General features: G+C 43.3%; 2 protein-coding genes and 1 long non-coding RNA gene across 3 annotated transcripts; 2 read left to right on the forward strand and 1 right to left on the reverse strand.

Annotated features, from left to right (window-relative positions):
* The first annotated feature begins 227 nt into the window (after positions 1–227).
* On the forward strand, positions 228–12643 carry LOC134195938 (UV-stimulated scaffold protein A-like). Its single transcript, XM_062665031.1, has 14 exons — positions 228–333; positions 394–724; positions 1013–1133; positions 4332–4846; positions 6030–6183; positions 8099–8185; positions 8312–8648; positions 8798–8864; positions 9235–9357; positions 9421–9520; positions 12108–12152; positions 12206–12253; positions 12324–12423; positions 12519–12643. Exons 1-14 carry the CDS (start codon positions 251–253, stop codon positions 12619–12621), a joined length of 2214 nt encoding a protein of 737 aa, XP_062521015.1. The 5' UTR covers positions 228–250; the 3' UTR covers positions 12622–12643.
* Positions 12644–12817: 174 nt separating this feature from the next.
* Positions 12818–14837, forward strand: LOC134178238 (uncharacterized). Its single transcript, XM_062645076.1, has 4 exons — positions 12818–13882; positions 13988–14061; positions 14153–14269; positions 14335–14837. The coding sequence occupies exons 1-4, from the start codon at positions 12960–12962 to the stop codon at positions 14436–14438; spliced, it is 1218 nt and encodes a 405-aa protein (XP_062501060.1). The 5' UTR covers positions 12818–12959; the 3' UTR covers positions 14439–14837.
* Positions 14838–15450: 613 nt separating this feature from the next.
* Positions 15451–16668, reverse strand: LOC134193259 (uncharacterized). The gene is made up of 3 exons (XR_009972041.1): positions 16287–16668; positions 16145–16221; positions 15451–15859 (listed from the first exon to the last, which is right to left on the reverse strand). It is a non-coding gene; the product is annotated as an uncharacterized LOC134193259 (long non-coding RNA).
* Between the last annotated feature and the right edge of the window lie 2248 nt (positions 16669–18916).

Below are 18916 nucleotides of genomic sequence, written 5' to 3' on the forward strand. Positions count from 1 at the left end.
AAACCACAATAGCGGAGTATGTAATTGTTTCAAAACGCAACATGTCTAAACGGAATACAAAACACATACATACATACAACGACATCAAATTTCAAGCGATGCGTTTGAAAAACAGAAGTGTGCACTTGCAAGTTTGGGAGTCCAAGGGCTGTTGTGCGCAAAAAGGTTGGGAGTCCAAGGCCTCCAACTTAGTGCGCATGCTTACAACAGCGTTGCTTGAATGATGGAAAGTTGCACGCGGGAAAGACTTATGAAACTTGTGGAAGACTTAACGACGTCCGGAGCAGTGTCCTTAGACAAAGAACAGTTGAAAGAGCTGAAGAAGCTCTGCAGGTAATTCTCTAACGATATTTCCCCATCCGTCGTCTTATTCATCGTTCTTTCTCAACGAAGAGACTCCGATAAGAACGTTCAATACGTCTTCTCTCTCCTGATGAGTCAACTGTGTCTCGAACGCGCACAAGTCAGACTCTCATGCGTCAACATCATACGGGAACTTTTCACCAGATCTCACTCATTCAGACAGGCTTTGTGTGGCGACTTCCAGCGCTTTCTGCAGCTCACGGTGACGCCTGACGTCGACGCGCCGCTCCCGCCGCCTCACGACGTGGCGCGTACGTTGAGAAGAGAGACGCTGCGGGCAGTGGATGAATGGCAGAGAAGATTTGGAGAGAATTACCGGCAGTTGGAGGTGGCATATCGATATCTCAAACATGTCAAGAAGGTTAGCGCACTCAAAGTGTTCGGAATCACGTTTATGTATATACTGACGTATTTAAAATAATTTTTTGGGGAAAACTAATTTTTTTAAATTTTGTAAACATCCGAATCCGGGTGTTTTTAATTTGCGCATGCGTGGTGTGTCATTGTAAAGTGGAGTTTAAAGCTAGAGGTGTCGGGTACCGGTGGTGGGATGGGCTCGTGGAATACACGAACTATCAACTCAAATCAATTTTGTAGACACAGTGTAGCTGTTTCGTTCATTATTTGTTTATCTTTTGCATTGCTTTAGGTTGATTTCGACAGTCTTACTGCAGAGACGGATGCAGAGAGTAGGAGACAGCAGGCAGAGAGGGAACGAATGCAGAGGCAGTTGGTACAAAGGTTGGAAGCGATCACATCGGAAATGGCAGGCAAGACAAGACAGCAGATGCATTTGACATTGTGTCAACATTTAATCATAAATAATTATTAAGTTTTATTAATTAATAATGTTTATTAATTAGTAATTTTTATTAATTATTTTTATCTATTATTGTGTGTCGCTATGCCCCTCCATAATGGGCAAGTGGGGTCTTTACCCCATCTGGGCGCCCACCAACCTGGCAGGTGAGCCCAGCAGGGTACATGTTTTTCTGTAGTCCACACGATGATCAATGACTAGCAAAAACACCATAATTAATGACTTCAACAGATATGGCAGAAACATGCGACTGAGAGAATACTTTAGAACGACCAGACACAAGCAAACAGCAAATTCAAAACAAAGAGCAACTGGAATCCGCCAAAAGATCATCCTAACACGATCCCAGACCTCGACCGATATCTGGAACTGACACGAAGAGACTTACAAACGATTCCAAGAGAACACTCGACCGACAACCTAACACCAGAATTACGACAGACACTTAAGAAACTACAACAAAGACAAGACATCATAATCAAAGGAGCTGACAAAGGATCGTGCAGAGTTATAGAAGACAGACACTTATATCAGAGACTGCCTCGAACTATTAACAGACGAGAAGACATACGCAAGAACAGACCACGACAACCGCTGGGGACGTACTGGTGAGATTTATCAGAAATACATCAGACAAAGATACCTACCAACAACAACAGAATAATCTTTTCCAACACTTGACACAAAGAGGTTACAGACTCGACCAACTCCAGACATGAGCAGAAAACATCGCTCATGACAAAAGACCCGAATACCTTCAAGACAACAAGAACAACAAAACAACGGAGAGACCAATATTTACCACACTACTACAACTAGGAGCCCACCACGTCAAACACATTATAAAGAGACACTGGAACATCATCGAAGAAAACCCGACACTCAACGACCTATTTCCACATAAACCAATCACAGCATATAGAAGAAGCAAAAATCTGGGACAGACTCTCACAAGGACAAAAATAAAGACAGTGACTGAAGAAGGAGACAAAGACCCGGTATCAACACCTTGATGGAAGCATGCATGACAACATAATTTTAAACACTAGACTTTAATACAATTATAAAACAACAAATAGGACTCTGTAATAGTTAGCTAGCAACACATAGTAGATTTCACAACGACTGACGCAGGTTGCCTGAAGAGGCGAGGAGCGAAACGTTGCAACAACGTCAGTGTATATCTATTCTATTCACATTATACTGAATTTCACAACTACTGAGCACTGTCTCTCTGATTTTACTCTACAAGATGTCCACTTCCCAACCAATCACCCGCACCAAGAGAACTACTCGACAACACGAACACAACACGCAATCCTCACGTCCCGCCACAAGCACCAAAGAAAACGCCTCCCGCCATCCGGAGAACATTAGCAGACGACGATGTTCGACAACCCCAGACAAGACCTCACCCTCGGTCTTTGCAGGGACGTTTGACATACTGCCCGCACGACCACCTAACAACACAGAAACACATCAAAGAACATCAGAGAAAGACAATGAGAATGATCCACCACTGCCATCCAACGTCACCACGCCGCACGCAGAATGGTATATCCCCCCTCGTACAGACCAATGAGCGAAGCGAGTCCACACAAAACGATCTAAACACAACACAACGAAAATTACACCAAAAGAAAATTATCCTAACAAAGGCAGAGCACCACATCCAATTCCTGACAAAATGCTGCGAACAACAAACGACACCAACAGGACTACAAATACAAAAACAACCAAATATCACACAAATGACCGACACCTTTATACAACATTGGGACGCAATACTCAAAGACACAGAGTCACAACTAGTATAATTATCGATACGACATCTACAAGAAACAAGAAGACAACTCGAAAAAGAAATCACTGACTTACAACAACATCTGGAAAACATCTCACAAGACTTCAACAGACAATAACAGACTGACCACCGGGAACAACAACAAAACAACACCAAATACATTGACAAATTGAAAACCGAATTAGACCAGAGACGCTCCAAAAAAATTGAACCATCTCAACTGGACGACCCGAAGCAGAACGATGACCAGAGGCACTTACGACACGAGACGAAGACAACACCCCAATCACATGCCCCAACATCAGACACACAGCAACAACAGACCGCCAGCACTCATGTCCATACGCATCCCTGACCACCATCAACGACCCGAGATGCGAGAAACCACGAACAGAGAGCCCCAACCTACACAAGAACAATATCACCAACAGCACAACCAAAGACAAGAAAATTACCAACGACACCAACAACAAGAACAAGAAGAACAACAACAACACACGAGAACACCAACAACGCTACCAATACCATCAAAGAAATCACCACCAATACCGTCAGTATCAGCCAGAACAACACCATCAATATCAATCGGAACAACACCATGACCCCACCCCCAACCCTCACCCCAACAACAACGACATCAGCCAACAAATACACAACATAGCACAAACACTATATCTCTTACAACAATCGATCCAACCTCTACTCAATCAACATTATTTATAAATGACATGCCCCCATCACCGACATCATCAGAGCACTGGCAACCCCCAAGTGGCAGCTTCTCTCTGGCGACATCGGCTCAACCCGACGCCCCACCATCAACCAGGAAAGCGCTGAACCTCATCGTCAACGGACTGTTTGCCAGACCACAGAAACTCCCCAATGACTGAAACGAGTCATAGTCTCATGGACAAAGCTAGAGAAACATGAGAAAGAAGACAGACAAGTTTTGTGGGATTTGAACTCCCAAACCATGGAGTGGTAGCCATTGTTGCCAACCACTAAGCCACGGCGGTGACTTACTATTATTTTTAATTATTTTAATTATTTTTTAATTATTAATTTTTATTAATCTGTATGTTTGTCTGTTTGTATAGCTATCTGCTTGTCTGTTCAACTGTGTGCCAGTTTTGTCTTGTCTGTCTGTCTGTCTGTCTGTCCATGTTTCTGTCTGTCTGCTTGTATGTCTGTCTGTCTGTCCATGTTTCTGTCTGTCTGTCATTAAATATTTATTATAAACAATAAATAACAAATAATAAATTAAAATAATTAATAATTTATTAATTATTTATTGTTTAATATATTTTTTAGTTAATTAATTATTATTTATTGTTTATTTATTAGACATGAAACATGAGATGGAACGTTGTGTTCAAGAGATGGACGGTGGCTTTGAGCTGCTTATCCCCAAACCGAATTCCATTTTCTCACAGACAGCCAACTCACCAATTCATACAAGTGACAACATCATCACTACCACTCATGACTTCATAGATACTTGCAAGCATCAACCAGCAGATGGAACAAACAGTAAACAATCAGTGACGTCACTGGAATCGGTTGAAGACGACTCATTCAGCTGTTGTGATGAAACTGGAGACATTGGCAGTCAGGAGAGTACAGAGTCGATTAGAGATCAAGTATTGGTTGATGATGATTGTGACGTCGACTTCTTTCAACGTCATGGGATGACGTCACACAATGCGTGTGTTGTTGTGTTGATGCCGACATCGTGTGGTGAAGGTGGACGAGTGACGGTGACGGAGAGCGACGATACGTCGGACGTTATTACGTCGTTGAGAGATAATTACAGGCTTGTTGTGAACAAGTTTTTGCCGATGGTTCGGAAATGGTTGAAGGTGAGTGTGTTGACGTGTTTTGCATGCACACATGCACATACACCAATGCTCAATATAATTTTTTCTCATTAGCTAGACAAATGTCAGATCACATTCAATTTGACCGGCCATTGATAAACTTAATCGGCCATTCTGATTCCGTATACAACATCAGTAACTATTTATAAATAGAAGAACTGCACAGATTTGTACAAATCTCCACTTCTAATGTACAGTTTTTGTTTAATTGTTGTTAATATTAGCTTAATGCAGTTAGGATCTCACAACTGCTTGTATTGACCAGTAGCTCAAAATTATGGGCTAAAAGAAGTTATCTATCTACCATATTAATTAAGCCAGTAAAGTAACTTTCAATTAGCAATTTTAAAATCTGTATTACTAACTGAACAATTGACAAAGATTGCTCAGTAGTGTGAGGCTTTAGTCTCACTTAGATAACATACTATAGTATGATAGGTATGGCAAGGTAACAGTTTAAACCCAACATTGATTGCAAACAGAAGTAAACAAATCAGAATGCGGAAGCAGTTGCCATCCCCTGCAACCTGGAATGGTTGGTGAGTTGTAGACTCTAGTTGAAGACAAGAAGTCTACTTGTCTTCAACATTGAAGACAAGAGTCTACTTGTAGACTCATACTCAATCCGCAGTCAGTCAAATGCAAACGCCGGAAGTGCTTGTAGCTGCTGTGTCTTCAACCAATGTCAATCATGAATCTGTTCTAAGGGCGTGACCAAATAACGTGTGAAATAGATATCTGTGAACCTTCTATCTAGGAAAGTAAAAATATGCTGTGTAGAGAACTGCATGCTAATTGTGTGTGTTAATTGTTCAAATTAGATATAATCCACCTGTAGTTTCTATTTTTGAGTGTACACAGTATGATAACAGGCATATCTGATGTCACTTCAACATAAACAGACTTCCTATATAAACAATGGCAACAAGCCAACATCCCATTTCATGTACTCAGGCTGTGGTCTGCTGATACGGGGCAATTGACATTTTTGGTCGGCTGGGTGTTATATTGATCACTGTACGCATACAGTGACACACACACACACACACACACACACACACACACACACACACACACACACACACACACACACACACACACACACACACACACACACACCAGTAACACCCAAAAAAGTAATATTAATAAAATAATTGTTGGTTAGGTGGTTGGAAAGTGTGACGATCAGGTGGTGTTGAGGAGGACGATTGATATCAAGGAGTCTCTTACAACAGTGAGGGAAAAGTTTGAAAGTATCGAGTTTTGTTCGGCTGCCGACAAGCAGGAGCCGGTGAAACTGCACGCAGTTGAAAGCGAAGGTGAGATTACACACAAACAGAGTTGGGCATCACAGACAGACAAACAGGTAGACAGACAGACAAACAGGTAGACAGACAGACAAACAGATAGACAGACAGACATGTTTTTGTTTTAAACATTTTGTAGTTTGTTTGTATGTCACTGATATGATCGTAAGATATGTATTGACAGACTGATAGACGGACACATAGACAGATGAACAAACAGACAGTTGTGCCATTGGTGTTTGGAAAAGGGATAAATGAAGCATCCACTTACATTACAGAACATTTCAAACTAGCTCATGATCATAAGATGCGTTACAGTGCATGCTGTTGTATGTGATGTGGCACAGTGCTATACCAGTTACACTCTAAGCAGGGGTGTATGGATGACATCGCTCTTTAACCCCCCTCTTGGAGTCTTCCCCTCAGAAATCGTGGCTTGGACACATACCTCCCTCTCCCTCTCAGAATAATGTTTACCTTACTCTCACATATTCCCCAGAATAGACACGTGGGCTTTCAATTGGTTATGTATGACTGCAGATACTGTATTTCCTCGAATACTTATAGTAACCCAGTGATTTTCCTACAATACATTTGATGCGTCCTGGACGCATTTGAGGAAGTTGGGATGCAGATTTCAGACAGCCGGACGCATCCTATTATGTTTATTCTTGTCTACTAGAAAGGACCACTAACCTGCTAAACCCTGGCTGCAAGTGCAACCAGGTGCTCATTAAACAACTGATTAAAATAAGAGCTGCTCTACTAGAGGTCAAAAGGTTTTAGCTGTTGGTCAGTTGATCCTACAAGATAATTGGATAATGACCATCGCTCCACCCATTGCATCAGAATATCCATTTGATATGCAAAGTTTATCCTTTGGTTTTCTTTGCAGGAAGGGCTTATGATAACCTAATAAACTTAAATGCATAACTAATAATGAGAGCCAGATATATTATAATCATTCTACAGGTGATGACAGATAAACAGATGGAGTACATGTAAACAAATGAAAAACCAGAACACAAATGCCTACAGCAGGAACTCGACAGTACACATACTGTGCTCTTGAATTTAGTGTTTTTGTGAGCTGAAAGGTTAGGGTTAGCACAACACATCACTAATTCTGGCTGCCCCTTTTAAAGTGGGGCTAAATATGCACATATAAATGAGGATGCATGTTTTGAAGAGGCTAGGAAAATCACTGGTAACCCATGTTTGATTTAGTAGCCCTGCTTGAATGGTAACCTGTGAATTGGATCAGTTGGAAAATAGTAGCCCCTGCTGCAGTGAATGTCAAGAGATTAAAATGTAACACAAAACATGTAACAGAAGGTAACACAAACATGTAACAGAAGATAACACAAAACATGTAAGAAGGTAATACTAAACATGTAACAGAAGATAACACAAAACATGTAAGAAGGTAATACCTAAACATGTAACAGAAGGTAACACAAAACATGTAAGAAGGTAACACAAAACATGTAACAGACAGTAACACAAACATGGAAGAAGGTAACACAACATGTAACAGAAGGTGACAGAAACAATATGTAACACAAGATCAAAAGGCTACACAAAACAAATAGAACAAATATGTGTGGCAGAAGAGACACAGTCAGAAGAATGTGAAGACAACCATGAAGACATCATGGTTTTTGATGATGAGGACACCGAGTAACTGAATAGGGGTTACCATAACTTGACAGTTTGCATTTGTCAAGAGTGTGTTCCTCTAATACTTGCATACCTTTCTACTTCAACTTGAACCCTATAATAGCAGACGTTGAAAAAATAGTAACCCAGACAGACAGACAGACTGACTGATAGTCTGACTGGCAAAGCAGATAACATAAACAAACAGAGCTGCTGGGGTCATTATGGTGTTGTTCTTGGTATGTATTGATTGTGTGATTCCTTGCAGAAGACAGCGACGTCGATCTGCTTGAGGAGGTGCCTTCGAAAATCGGTGTGGAAGAGACAGTAGTTTACGACATCGAGTTGGATAGAGGTAAACGGGTTGTGGTTTATTTCTGTAATTTCTCACTTGTGCTGTCAGTGTCCGCGCGTATGTCTGTGTCTGTGTCTGTGTCTATGTGAATTCCAGCTTATCTTCAATTTACACTTTCACTCTTAGTGCTACGTGAATCACTTCAATCAAGCCAATCTCTTCAATGCTTAACAAGCAACCAAACCAGTCGAATCATAAATGAACAACAAGATCCAACGAGTGCTTTGTCTCAACATTCAACAATAAATCAGAGAGAACTTCATCGAAACATGCCCTCCTCACCTACTGTGGTTCACGAGGGAGCGAACGAGGCCGGGCCATCTGGCATTGCAAGACATGAAGACGGTGATTGTTTGAATAGCAGAAAGGCTAAGTTGTTGTCTCAAGCTCCTGTAGTTCGGTACGACGTCGACATTCAGTATAGTTGGAATCAAGACAAATCGTATGCCCCACAATTGCACAGGTGTGTGTGTGTGTGTGTGTGTGTGTGTGTGTGTGTGTGTGTGTGTGTGTGTGTGTGTGTGTGTCTGTGTGTCTGTGTGTGTGTGTGTGTGTGTGTGTGTGTGTGTGTGTGTGTGAGCACATGCCTTATTGTGTGTGTCTTGTACACAGGAATACCGCTGGGCTAGGAAGAGGCGTGTTCACCAGTTGTGAAGCCGAGGAGGGCTTCATAAGCGAGGCGAGTTAATCACAGATGGTGTCTGTTCACGTTCATCAACACAATTGTTCACATGTTTTATTTATCTGCCACTTCTACATTCTACACTCTATAACAATTACAACACACACACACACACACACACACACACACACACACACACACACACACACACACACACACACACACACACACACACACTAGCCATACAATCAATTACATTTTGAACAACTTCGACACATGCCTGGCACACGCGGTTACAACAGTACAGTTTCCCACTAACACAGTCACCAATTTCTTAATAAAATAATATTAATTAATTATTTTCCAATTAGTTTGATAAATTATTTAATTAACTAACCAATTTCATTGACCATGTTTCATTGTGTAGGGTTGCTTGAGCGAGTTGAAGACTCGGGTCATTGATTTCAGTGGAAAATTCGAGCCCGTCCAACAGACATGCCGCGCTCGTCTCGCATCAGGAAAACTATGTCCACGACAAGACAGATACACAGTAAGTCGTCATCTCCGGTCATCGAACGACTTAATAAATTAATAAATTGTTGATATTTTCTAGTGTCCTTTTCATGGCAAGATTGTCCTGCGTGATGAGGATGGCAAACCAATTGGCGAGTCGGATGAGATGCCTGAACACACAGACAGACGTGAGACGAATGGTAAGTTGAGTTAACAGAGGTAGGAACCATCGTGTCATGCATGCAGCAGGAGTAAGGAAATGTTGGCACAACGATTATATGCGCGTAAATTGTTTTTATGTTATGTGCTTCATGCCTAGCAACTGACTTTTGTGGCAGAAGTCGTTTTTGTCTGCCGGTCTACTTGTCTGTTTGTCTGTCCATTTGTCTGTTTGTGTGTGTGTGTGTGTGTGTGTGTGTGTGTGTGTGTGTGTGTGTGTGTGCTGTGGCTCAATTGGTTAGAGTGTGTTTGGAGAATGGAAACATCCAGGACCTTGCAGGTTCAAGTCAAAGTGATGGCGAGATATGGCATAATTTCCTTGGGCAAAAACTTACACACAATTGCCTCTCTCGACTCAGGAGTATAAATGAGTACCTGGTCATTGACTGGGGTGGCAAAGGCCTTCGGGTGCCCAAATCACAGTTGGCGTCACACCTGGCCACGCTCCAGGAGATTGCTTAGCACGGCCCATAGCTCCTGCATAGCTCCTGCTTAGTGCACAGGAACCCAGCCATCTGACTGAGGGGCATTACCGTTTAACGGCAGCTCCTTATCCATTTGCCGTGTGTGTGTGTGTGTGTGTGTGTGTGTGTGTGTGTGTGTGTGTGTGTGTGCGTGTGCACGCGCGTGTGTGCAATAAATATCAAGAAAACAGAGTGCATGTTTCAGCTGATTCCTGGTACAGTAATTGCTGGCAAGGACATGTTTGTGAATGGTGAAGTGCTAAAGAGGTATCCTCTTTCTCTTACCTTGGCAGTGTTCTTTCAGAGGATTGTAGTGTTGATAAGGACATTGCTGCACGTCTGCAAAAGCAAATAGAACATATGGCACACTTCAAACAAGATTATGGAGTCAACAAGGAATAAGAATAAGAATAAAATCAAAGTTTACAAAGCAGTCATTCTTGCAACTCTTCTGTACGGATCACCAATGTGGACGCTATAAAGAAGAAGTATTCAGGATCTAGAAAAATGTCACCTTTGCTGTCTGCATCGAATAATGAAAATTCATTGGTCGGAAAGAGTGACAAACATAGAAGTTCTGCAAAGAGCTGGAATAACAGGATTGAATATAAGTTGACACAACAACAACTAAAGTGGGTAGGTCATGTCGCAAGAATAGATTAGAGACGTTTACCAAAACAAGCGCTATACCATCAGTTGTTAGATGCATCAAGAAAAGCTGGTGGTCAGAAGTTGAGGTTCAAAGACACTTTAAGACACAATCTACAGAATGCCAGTATTGATCACAAGAATTGGGAAATGATAGCATGTGACCGTTCAATGTGGAAGAAAATATGAGATTAGGTTTAGATCGTTACGAGGAAGGTAGAATTGACAAAATTAAAGAAAAGAGACTAATGCGTCACAACTATACACCACAAAACTTGACTACTGGTACAAAGAACGTTTGTAATATCTGTCATCGAGTATGTCGTTCCAGAATTGGACTCTGCACATGAACGTGCTTATCAAAGACAAATTGTAAACAACTGCTGAATGGAAGTCATGAACTCATTGTTGAGTAGCGACAAAGGAAGAAAGAAGTGTGTGTGTGTGTGTGTGTGTGTGTGTGTGTGTGTGTGTGTGTGTGTGTGTGTGTGTGTGCATTTGTGTTTGTCTGTCTGTTTGCATGTCTGTCTGTCTGTCTCTGTCTGTTTGTGTGCCGCGTTTGTGCATGTGCAGGACACTATGGAAATGATCTCAATTTGCATCAGATACGAGGCATTCTTCACGACCACATGCTTCACTCCCCAATAATGAATTTCTTCACAGTTTGAATGCATTCTATTAGAGCTTACCATCTCTCTGCAAGGCAAATAGTTTGTGGTAGACAAGGGACATTTTACTAAATCTGCACCACAATGAGGTTGAGTTTTTTCCATAACTCTGTCCATAAGTCTGGCTGGCTCTCACTTGGGTGTCAACATACAGTGCAGTCATTGCCTCCTACCCTGGAAGATGTCACAAGACTTGAAGTGAGAATTCATGACTATGCATGTCACAGTCTGGTATTATCAGTTCTGGCGGAGATAATTGAGTAGTGGAGAGTCATAGAATGGATCTCAACATGCCGTTGAGCAAGTACTCCTTTGCCCAAAGGTTTCACATTTCCTGTAAATCTTGTCGGTCCCTTTATCGGTTCATACAGGTGGATGTCAGTTCATACAGGTGGATGTCTGGCCACTCCAGGAAAATGTGTGTACTGAACTCACACTTTACCCAGATTCTGAGTATTTAGCTAATTAGTTAGCACTGCAAGTTAGTTTGAGAGGGAAGAGGAAAGGAGGTGGCCAGTACAGGTGGCTCACCACAATTTGGTCGAACTATTTTTGGAGAGAGAAAAGGGCAGGTTGTATTACTCCGGATGGGGTCGAACTATTCATTGTGTGATGACCCACTGTAACATGCAGTACACGTTTCTATACTGGGTGAAGAATCTGCGTGGGCGTGGTAGGGAATGTACTTGCCCGTTCTACTTTTATCGTAATGAAGTCTTGCAGCTGTGACTGTTTGTTTCTATTTATTCATCGGCTAATTGAGTCACGCGCATCCGTCTCTATTGCAGACATCACCTGGCAGGAACTGGAGCTCGAAGTGATGGCAGCTAGAGGTACGTAGAGAGCACGTTTGGTCGCATATCCGTTCTAAACGCGCCTACAATAGGTGCGGACGTGGCGAAACGACGGAAAACGGAACGCGGCAGTGGAAAACGTGCGAAAAACGGAGATGAATGAATTAGCTATGTCAACACACAATGTAGCCATTGGTCATGTGATTGCAGGCAGGAAGAGTGGGCGGGAAACCAACACGGAGCGGCCGGTCGTGACTTGTTCTCGTCAGGACACGAGCAGGTATCGACTCGCCAAGCGTATATTTAACAGGTTCGTTTGCCATATTCGCGGTCGGAATGCATGGCAATGAATGAGTCATTGTCTCATGACTTCCGTCCGGTTTTCGTGTTTATTTGCGGTTTTAGACGCTCGCAGGCGCGCGTGGCCGACGCGCTCGACGACGCGGACCGACGCCGCAACGACAGGAAATTCGAACACCAGTGGAACTATCGCGAACATGTCGGCTAGCTAGAAGGCGAACGTTCGAGAAACAATTTCACATATCCGGTTTGTCGTGCTGACACGTTATCTGATTGGACAATGCATCACGTGCCGATTATCTGATTGGACATTGACATATCCGGTTCTGTAGCGTTTCGTCGGCTGACGCAATGCATCACGTGCCGATTATCTGATTGGACGTCCGGGCGTGTCACGCCTACTCGTTTTCCTCTTTCATTGGTCGACGGGGTGATGCGGTTCAAGTTGGCTCTGCCCGTCATACCGCTTCCCTCGAGTCATATGACTCTTATAACACACAAAGGTTCGGTTTGCACCGCTCACTCTGCGTTGTTCATGGCACAGTCATGTTGTCAGCAATGACAGGATATTTCGATTTCACGACCGATGGCATCGGTCTGCCTCAATACGGACGCGACGACTTCGAGCTGGAGCCGCCGTTCTGCGCCTACAGAGCGCACACCGTCGACAGCGTGTACGGCGACTACGAGGAGGAAAGCAACGGCCCGTTTCTCAGCAAGAAAGACCCGCTCCTGTCGTCGAGCGCGAGCAATCTCTTCGCATTGTCTCTAGAGGCGGGGACTGTGCGTCCTCCTGAAGGTTGCTGGAACCAATTCCTCGCGTCTGGCGCTCAATACCCGTCGCTAGCGCAGCTCAAACAGCACCACGCGCTCACACCACTCACCGCCAGTGTCGGCTCGTTCAAGGACGAGCCCGGCGTGAAGCTAGAAAGCGCAGAAAGTCGAGAAAATCGCAATGTCTTCACTCACGTTCAGAAACTCGCGGAGAATTATTCGCCGGCGCGACGGCGTGACGGCGAACAGTGCGCGAACGTTCTGGAAGTCAAGCGCGAACGGAGAGAGGAAGAGGTCGAGATTCATAGAGAAAGAGAAAGTCGAGTTGGCGCCGTGCCCAGATCGACGTCCCACGTGGGCGGGTCAGTGAACCGAGACACGCCCACGAGGCATCCATCCCGACGCTTGCGGCTGCGCTCGCTCCGCGCTGTTTCCCACACGTCGCTGTCATCGGGTGATCTATCTGGACACGAGAGCGGCACGGACGATGAGTTTGAGAACGAAAGTTCGCCGCGCAAACGAGGAAGGAAGAAGGAAGTGAGCGACGATTTCAATCCGAATCCGGAAAAGTTGATTGTGATCAACGGCCAACTGCGGCAGCTCAACAAGATGATGAACGACATGACGCCGGTGAACGAGATGCCGACGCACGCGAAGAACAAGGGACGTCGCGAGAGGAACAAACTCGCTTCCAGGTATGCGGGGAATTACCCGATGGGGTGCGACTTCCGTTTTAGCGCGCGTTAGCCGTAGGTCTTGTTTGTTATTTGTATTTATTTTGGTGTTTTCGTTGTGTCTAGGGCGTGTCGTCTGAAGAAGAAAGCGACGCACGAAGCGAACAAGTTGAAACTGCACGGATTGGAGAGAGAACACGGTAAGACGTTAATCAGTGACGTCATGCCTATCACTCACCCACTCTGTTTTGGTATTCGGTGTTTACATGTTTAGTTTTTATCTTTCTGTAGAGATATTGCGTAATGCAGTTTCGGAATTGAGGCGAGAGATTCAAAGACAATCAGATAAGAACGAGAGGCGGAAATGCATGGTGGACGTGTGGAATGAAGTTGCCAAGCCGGCATTGGGTGAGTGTTCCCCGTTGTCATGACAACAGGGCTAAAAGTTGACCTTCCGTTTGGCTCCGTTCCAGAATTCAGGGTAGCTGGTCGTCTGACTGAGTATGTCAACCAGATGTTGGAGTCACACACGAGCCAGGGATGCCAGTCATGGTCGAGTGACTCCGACTCGAACTGAAGATGGTCGAGAATGAGAGTGGAGAGATGAGATATCCATACACTTCGAGTGACAGACGTGTTTCTTCTGCTGTATTCTTGATTCCGTGCTGATTGCTTTGGAATTCCTCCCGGCCACCGTCGTAGCTCTGCTAACGTTAGATTGGAGACATTTTGCTAATCAACGCTGTAGGGATGGGTGAAGTTGGGGTATCTTGTTGTATATATAGGGTTTTGGAGACAAATGAGGAAGATAGAGAAATGATATATTTTGTATGCTGTTGTATAGTATCTGGTGGCTGAGGATATCTTGTTTAGATGCAGATATGATAATGTAGTGAATAGTGGATGTATGTATGTAGCAGGCATAGACAGTACAGTATACAGAATGTACACTGAAATATACAATAGGAGAGATTGACATGTTAGTTTGTTGGGCATGTAGTTGGTATAATCACTTTGACACACATACTACACACACACACACACACACACACACACACACACACACACACACACACACCACTACACAGAGGTAAATTGTGTCACAAATTTTTAGGTTCCAGTTCACCCTTGACTTATTCAACTCAAATCAGTGAGAAAATTTCTGATAACGCCAAGCATGCAGGGAGTGAAATGACATCACTCACTGCAAATTTGGTTCTACCTGCATGGCATCGCCAGGCAGTGATCAACGCCTACTTTGAGTTATGTGTGGAGCTTCTACCAACACACGCCTACACAGTGTAGCATTGTGCCTGCTACTGCCAAAAACAACACAAAAGGCTAATTGTTGTGTTTGACAGCCAGGCAAGTGAGAACAATAAGTCTTTGTCTTCAAATCCAATGATCTGACGTTGCTTGTGATGTAAAGTCGCACACATGCATTACAGTTGCAGGTATGCATGCATATACATAAAGTATGTAGGTATGCATGCATGTACATAAAGAAAACCCTACATTGAGACTAGAACATCCAGCTTGATCAGCTGCATAATAATTGACGTATGCAATATCCGTTCTTTAGTTAATCATAGGAGTCTCTCACACATTGGATGCTTGCAGCCACAACAGACAGAAAGTATAGAGTAATAAACACTTTCTGTTTGACTGTGCTATACTAAATGCCAAATGAAAACAAATCTAAGATAAAAGCTTCTATCCATGATACTCATACCAACTACATAACAAGGTTAGTTAGTTAATTAATTAAGGTTGCCCACTTGGTGGCAAATTAGGCGACAGAGCCAAAAGAAGATCTCCTATAAATGTGAACGACTTGCTTCTCAGGAAGTCGACACATTTAGTACCAAGCCTGGCAGGCAGTTCCGATGAGTCATTGTTTAGAGTGGCACTTGAACCTGGGCTGTCAGTGTCGAGTCACAGTTACCATACAAACTGATAAATTGTATGGCTGATGGGATGCCACGTCTGATGCAACAGCTTAATTAATAAAAAATTAATTCATCAACAAGGCAATCAACAAGGCAAAGTACCAAACTTAAAAAAGTTGTGTGTGTGTGTGTGTGTGCGCGCGCCTAAAAGTCTGGACTCAAGCTGAAAGCTTGAATTGTCGCTTCTAGGAAGTCTAACTTGTTGACACATAAACATTGACCACACACACACACACACACACACACACACACACACACACACACACACACACACACACACACACACACACACACACACACACACACACACACATTAAACTAAGTCTAGGCTTACCATCTAATCACTTTCAAAACGAGGTTCCTGCAGAACACTAACTACTGTATATGATGTGTAAAAATGAAGCTGAAACCCTAGGAATTAATCCTTTACACAAGCACCCAGAGAAACAAACCAGCAGAAAAAGAAACCAACTCACCTCCTCTGTTGTGTTCATCCCTGTCCCCCTCACTCTGCTCATTTCTCTCGTTAATTGTCTCTGTTTGTAGTCCAATTGTGTTTCTGTCTGCTTGTCTCTTAATTAATTCATTTAGTCACTCCACACCATAAGTACCTTCATCCCCGTAGTCAATATTGGTTACATCACTAGTAAATCAAAGACACAAATGAAATAAAGACTTGAACTGACAGTTTCTCCATATAAGCCTAAACTTCCTATATCGACTGTCTTCCTCAATCTTCGTTCTGTTGGGCGTAGGTTTCGTCCCAGCAGTCCGAGCAAGAACCTACGTGCATGCATTACAGCAGAGCGCAGTCGTCGTTTTCCTTGACATCGTTTCTAGCGAGCGCAATATCGTTTGCTGGAGTGTCCCGGATAAAGATCTAGGCGGAGCCGATAAAGACTAGGCGGAACCATCAAGTGCAAAAGATGCAAATGAAGTGGTTTGTTTATTTATTTCCCGGTGTTTACGACCGTCCACCGCCGTCTACACCTCTACGTAGCAATGTAGGCGGGGGTTTCTTGATTATGCTCGTATTTCAAGCCGCTTTCACTTTGCTCTGCACAATCCACACTACAGTATGCCAGCCTCTGTATGTTGTGAGGAGATGCTCATGCATTTCGGCTTTGGTCTGGTACTTCTACGCTTACAAAGATGACCATGGAGTGGCGATGCTGCTGCTGCAGCATATTTGTGAGCTAGAATGGGTAATCCTAGCTGCGTTCATGCCTGCAACAAAAAAAGCTCAAAAGTTAGAAGCTGCTCTTGAAACGACATCAAAAAAGCATTGGGAACTCCACAGTCAGAGACTCAATTTATTACAAAATCACGAAGATCGACTGGAAAGGTTTTTCTACGCTATACTGCTCTTTTCTTTTTTCTGCGTTCAGACGGGGAAATGGCCTGTGAATGAAAAGTTTCCATTTTTACCGTTAGTTTCTGCTGCTGATGAAATGAAATTGCTTCAATTGTGCATGGCTAATGTTTCTGCTGTTGTCATCGCTGGCATCTTGTTGCTATCTTGCATTCTTGACTTTATTTTCTGGCTGACAAGCTCAAAACACACAACAGCAAGGCTTGTATATTATTGTGTAGCCAAGATGGGCGAACGTTGTCTACAGGGAGGTGATGAGTTCAAATTTGTTTCAATTAAATCACTTGAGGATATCAAATTACAAATTAGCATCAAAAATGAAGATTTTTGTGATCAGCAATTACGGGTTCTCAAGGAATACGATGACCTAGGAAACAAAATCATTTCTATAGGAAAGATGTCGTACTTCCTTGGAATTATTCGAGTCTTAAACGCTCTATTCATACCCTATTTAGATATGCGTGTGCTGTTCATTGAAATTTCCATTTTGAAGACTGTGTCTGTATTGGATGTTTTCATATATGACGCTTGTCTTGTGTATTATTGGTTTGTTTGAATGATTCTGTATTTATAGAGCACCATATCGACTGACTACTGGCAAAATTAAATGTCAAACTTGGTGTGTGTGTGTGTGTGTGTGTGTGTGTGTGTGTGTGTGTGTGTGTGTGTGTGTGTGTGTGTGTGTGTGTGTGTGTGTGTGTGTGTGTGTGTGTGTGTGTGTGCAGAGTTTCATGCCAATCGAGCAAGCAGTTTGAAAGCTTTAGGGTTACAGACATACACACATACGGTACACATGTACATATGATGCCACTGTAAATCGTGTCGTCACCACTCGACCAATATTGCCTGAATCCTGCTTCACCCAAGCGTTGATTCTCACAGGCAAGTTTTGTGTAGTTCATTAACTCAACGCAACAATTTACTGACACATATTACAGCTCACAACAGTTCACACTACTGTTCACTGCAGTCCACTCTACTGCACCCTGCTACAACACAACTGCTTAGCCTTTCTTAACATTGTAATAAAGTACAGTAGTAATATGGTGTGAGCCCACATTACAGTATGTATAGGCACGTCACTGCCAACTTCAACACTTCTGCCTACTTGCTTACAATCATCCCATCCCCTCTTACTGTGAGATATGCTTTCGTATCTGCTACTTGCCTCTTCTGCTTGCTATGCCTGTTCCACTGCCTCCTCTGGTAGTAGATAGTCTTCCTCCTGCCTGCATAGATCTGGTGGCTCTGGTTCCACTTCCGACTCGATTTTCTCCAACCAACTGTTGGACTTGGCTACCCAGCTGCATGGTGTGTGCCTTGTTGGGGACTGACTGCATGCGTTCATTATCTGGTCTGCTGTAATTCCTCTTCTGATGTTCACTACAACAACTCTTCACCCATTTTTGTAATCTGTGTCATACATTCTGGCTGTCAGAATATCTCTGATATCAATGAACTAAAATGTCCAGCAACTTCTTTAGAAATCTCTGCCAAGCCTGGCTCATTCAGCATAAGACTCTTTTTCCATCTTCAGCTGGTGCCAAAATTGAGCGCTTGCATCTGGGATTCCTTGCCCATGCTCAAGTCAATTCGGTTTGAACTGGAACTCCTGCAGCACACACAACAGCAAAGGGTGCTTTCTCTCCAGCTGTCCAAGTTCCTCGACCGACCTGCTGAATCCAACTGCAAATATTCTTTCAATCTTCTCTTCTATCTCATCTGTATCTGGTT

Source organism: Corticium candelabrum, chromosome 1 (assembly GCF_963422355.1).
Source record: "Corticium candelabrum chromosome 1, ooCorCand1.1, whole genome shotgun sequence".
Classification (NCBI taxonomy): Eukaryota; Metazoa; Porifera; class Homoscleromorpha; order Homosclerophorida; family Plakinidae; genus Corticium; species Corticium candelabrum.